At 48.6% G+C, this 2,355-nt stretch overlaps 1 protein-coding gene across 1 annotated transcript; it reads right to left on the bottom strand.

Moving 5' to 3' along the window:
• Positions 1-515: 515 nt before the first annotated feature.
• ankrd34bb (ankyrin repeat domain 34Bb) lies at positions 516-2,135 on the bottom strand. Its single transcript, XM_063068560.1, has one exon. The coding sequence runs from the start codon at positions 2,133-2,135 to the stop codon at positions 516-518; it is 1,620 nt and encodes a 539-aa protein (XP_062924630.1).
• Between the last annotated feature and the right edge of the window lie 220 nt (positions 2,136-2,355).

Below are 2,355 nucleotides of genomic sequence, written 5' to 3'. Positions count from 1 at the left end.
ATAAGACCAACGTTAAAACAATATGAAACCATATGCTGTTGGTTTATACAAGAGGCTCTGTATAAACCGCGGAATGTGAACAATGGGGAACATTCATTCAACCCCACAGAGAGACCCAACGGAACAGACAGCACAGAGTTGCCGCTTAAGTGCGAGTGTTGGAGCTTCTAACTTTGATTCAACCTCCGTTGCCTCTTCAGATCTATCCGTTCAGAATGTGAAATTGGCCTTTTATTGATCTGACCTTTATAGTCCATTTTCGAGGTATAATCTGCCTCGTTTTGAGAAATTCTGTAGCTGAAAATTGTTATTTGCTGTTTGCCACATCTCCCAAACAGATGAGCGCTTGTGATTGACCATGCCCGCAGCACCAAACCTACAGAAAGTCGCTTCACGGGATTGATGAGTGGGAAACCTTGTTTTCTATTCTAACAGAAATACAGAGGTGACTAATGCTTCCTTGCCAAACGGTAAGTCTCAGGTATCTTCTGCCGGCCTTTCCACCGAGAAAGGCGTCACTGCCCAAAGATTTCCTCAAAGTTGGCCAGCTGCTTTATTTGCTCTACCTGGGCCGAGTGTCTCCTCAGTAGGACCTTCTTGCTTTTGATGCTTGTTGCTTTTTGACTGTTCGGAGCAGCTGGTATCCGAGGCTTTGCAGCATTGGATACTGCCACCGCGCTTTTGTTACTGGTTCCAATATCGGGAACCGGACGCTGGGAATTAATCTTCAAGGGCGGGAGGTAGCCTGGCCTTGTTTGTGAAACATGGTCTAAAAGCAACGTCCCCGAGCCTCTCCTCTCCAGAATGCCAGCGTGTCTCTTGCCCGCAGTGCCCAGAGAACTAATTCGCAAATTGTCTAGGGAACTTCGGGAACTCGTGACTGCAGATAAAGGCGAAGAGAATATCTTCTTCCTCTCCGGAACTGGTTTGCCTTCGTCAGCCGGCATTTGCTTTAAACAGATTGTGAGTTGTGAGTCGGAATTGTAATGATCAATGCCCAGGTTTCTTCTCTCTACAATGTTTCGTAAACTAGAAACAGAAATTGAGGGTATTGAATCTGGATCTGTGTCCACAGGAACGGCGGGATTATGGCACAGGCCGGAGGGAAGAGATTGCGAGTGGATTTCTCCACAGGAGAACTTCCTTGGTGCTGCGAGAGCCGAAGCCTGACCTAAGGACCTTAACAAAGCTGCTGGGTCCTTCATCTCGATACTTTGGTGCCTGGTGAAGAGTCTCTTGGGTAAATTCAGGCCGTTGATTTTAAGAGAAAGGGCTTCTTCCACAGTCAGGCTACGCACATCTTCCGGGAAGGAGGATGTTTTATGCTGAGACAGGAGCGATGTGGACATGGTCAGCCACGGCTCAGAGTGCAGCCTTTGCAGCTGCGGCAGCCTGGCTCCCGGCGGCGGCTGGCATAAGCTCCTTGTGGGAGAAGCTGGCTCCAACGAGCCTTTGTCATTGCCGACGTGTACTGAGTCTTTGAAGGAGAAAATGTGCTGATCTTCAACTGCATTGTGTGCGGGGCGAGGTGGCGTCGTTTTCAGCTCAATTTCTGAGGGTGAGGTGCAAGGGCCTGGTGAAGTGTGATCATCATCATCTTTAGGAGGAACTACATTTAGATATTGCCTGGTCGTCTGCCTCCCAGAGGGTGACTTATCCTTGGTAATGATAATTACTTCCTTTCCTCTTGCCTTGCAGGTATCCAACAGGACTTTAAGGGTGTCCTTATCGTCGGCATTTATGGCGTAGACCAGGGCGGAGCTGCCGGAGTGATCTACCAGACTGGGGTCCGCCCCGCCTCTCAGCAGTAAGGTGACAATCTCAACGCCAGCCCGCTCCAGGCATGCGTGCATTAAGGCCGTCTTTCCCGACTTGTCTTGGATGTTGGGATCAGCATGATTTTCCAGAAGATATTTCACCATCTTTGCTTTGCTGACGCTCTGCTGGTCGACGTGTTTGGTTCTGCAGGCGATCATGAGTGGAGTTTCGCCTCGTTCGTTGCTTTCGTTAACATAAGCCCCACCCTCCAGTAACAGCCGGGTGAGGCGCAGTCTGCTCAGGTAGACAGCTTTCAATAGAGAGTTTCCATCTGTGTGCACTTCCATGGCTTTGTCCGCGGTCCAAGGGTCGCTCATAGACCAATGTTCTCCAGATCTAATACTCGATGGCTCTGTAATAATAAGAGGAAAAGTATTTCAACAAGAGAGCTTTCTCAGATCACCAGGGGCAGTTCTTTACCGTTGAAAACCAGAAGTACTCACTGAGTATAAAATGAGAATAATAATATTAACACATACAAAATGCCAGAAAACTCAGCAGGCCAGGTAGCATGTGTGGAAAGGAATAATCAGTCCA

The sequence above is a fragment of the Mobula hypostoma genome, chromosome 16 (assembly GCF_963921235.1).
Source record: "Mobula hypostoma chromosome 16, sMobHyp1.1, whole genome shotgun sequence".
NCBI classification, from domain to species: Eukaryota; Metazoa; Chordata; class Chondrichthyes; order Myliobatiformes; family Myliobatidae; genus Mobula; species Mobula hypostoma.
Note: the sequence above shows the minus strand (reverse complement) of the source record. Positions and strands in the feature narration are given on the sequence as shown.

What these genes read in the sequence shown, in the direction of transcription:
- ankrd34bb (XM_063068560.1), bottom strand. Translation starts at nt 2,135, where the DNA reads ATGAGCGACCCTTGGACCGCGGACAAAGCCATGGAAGTGCACACAGAT.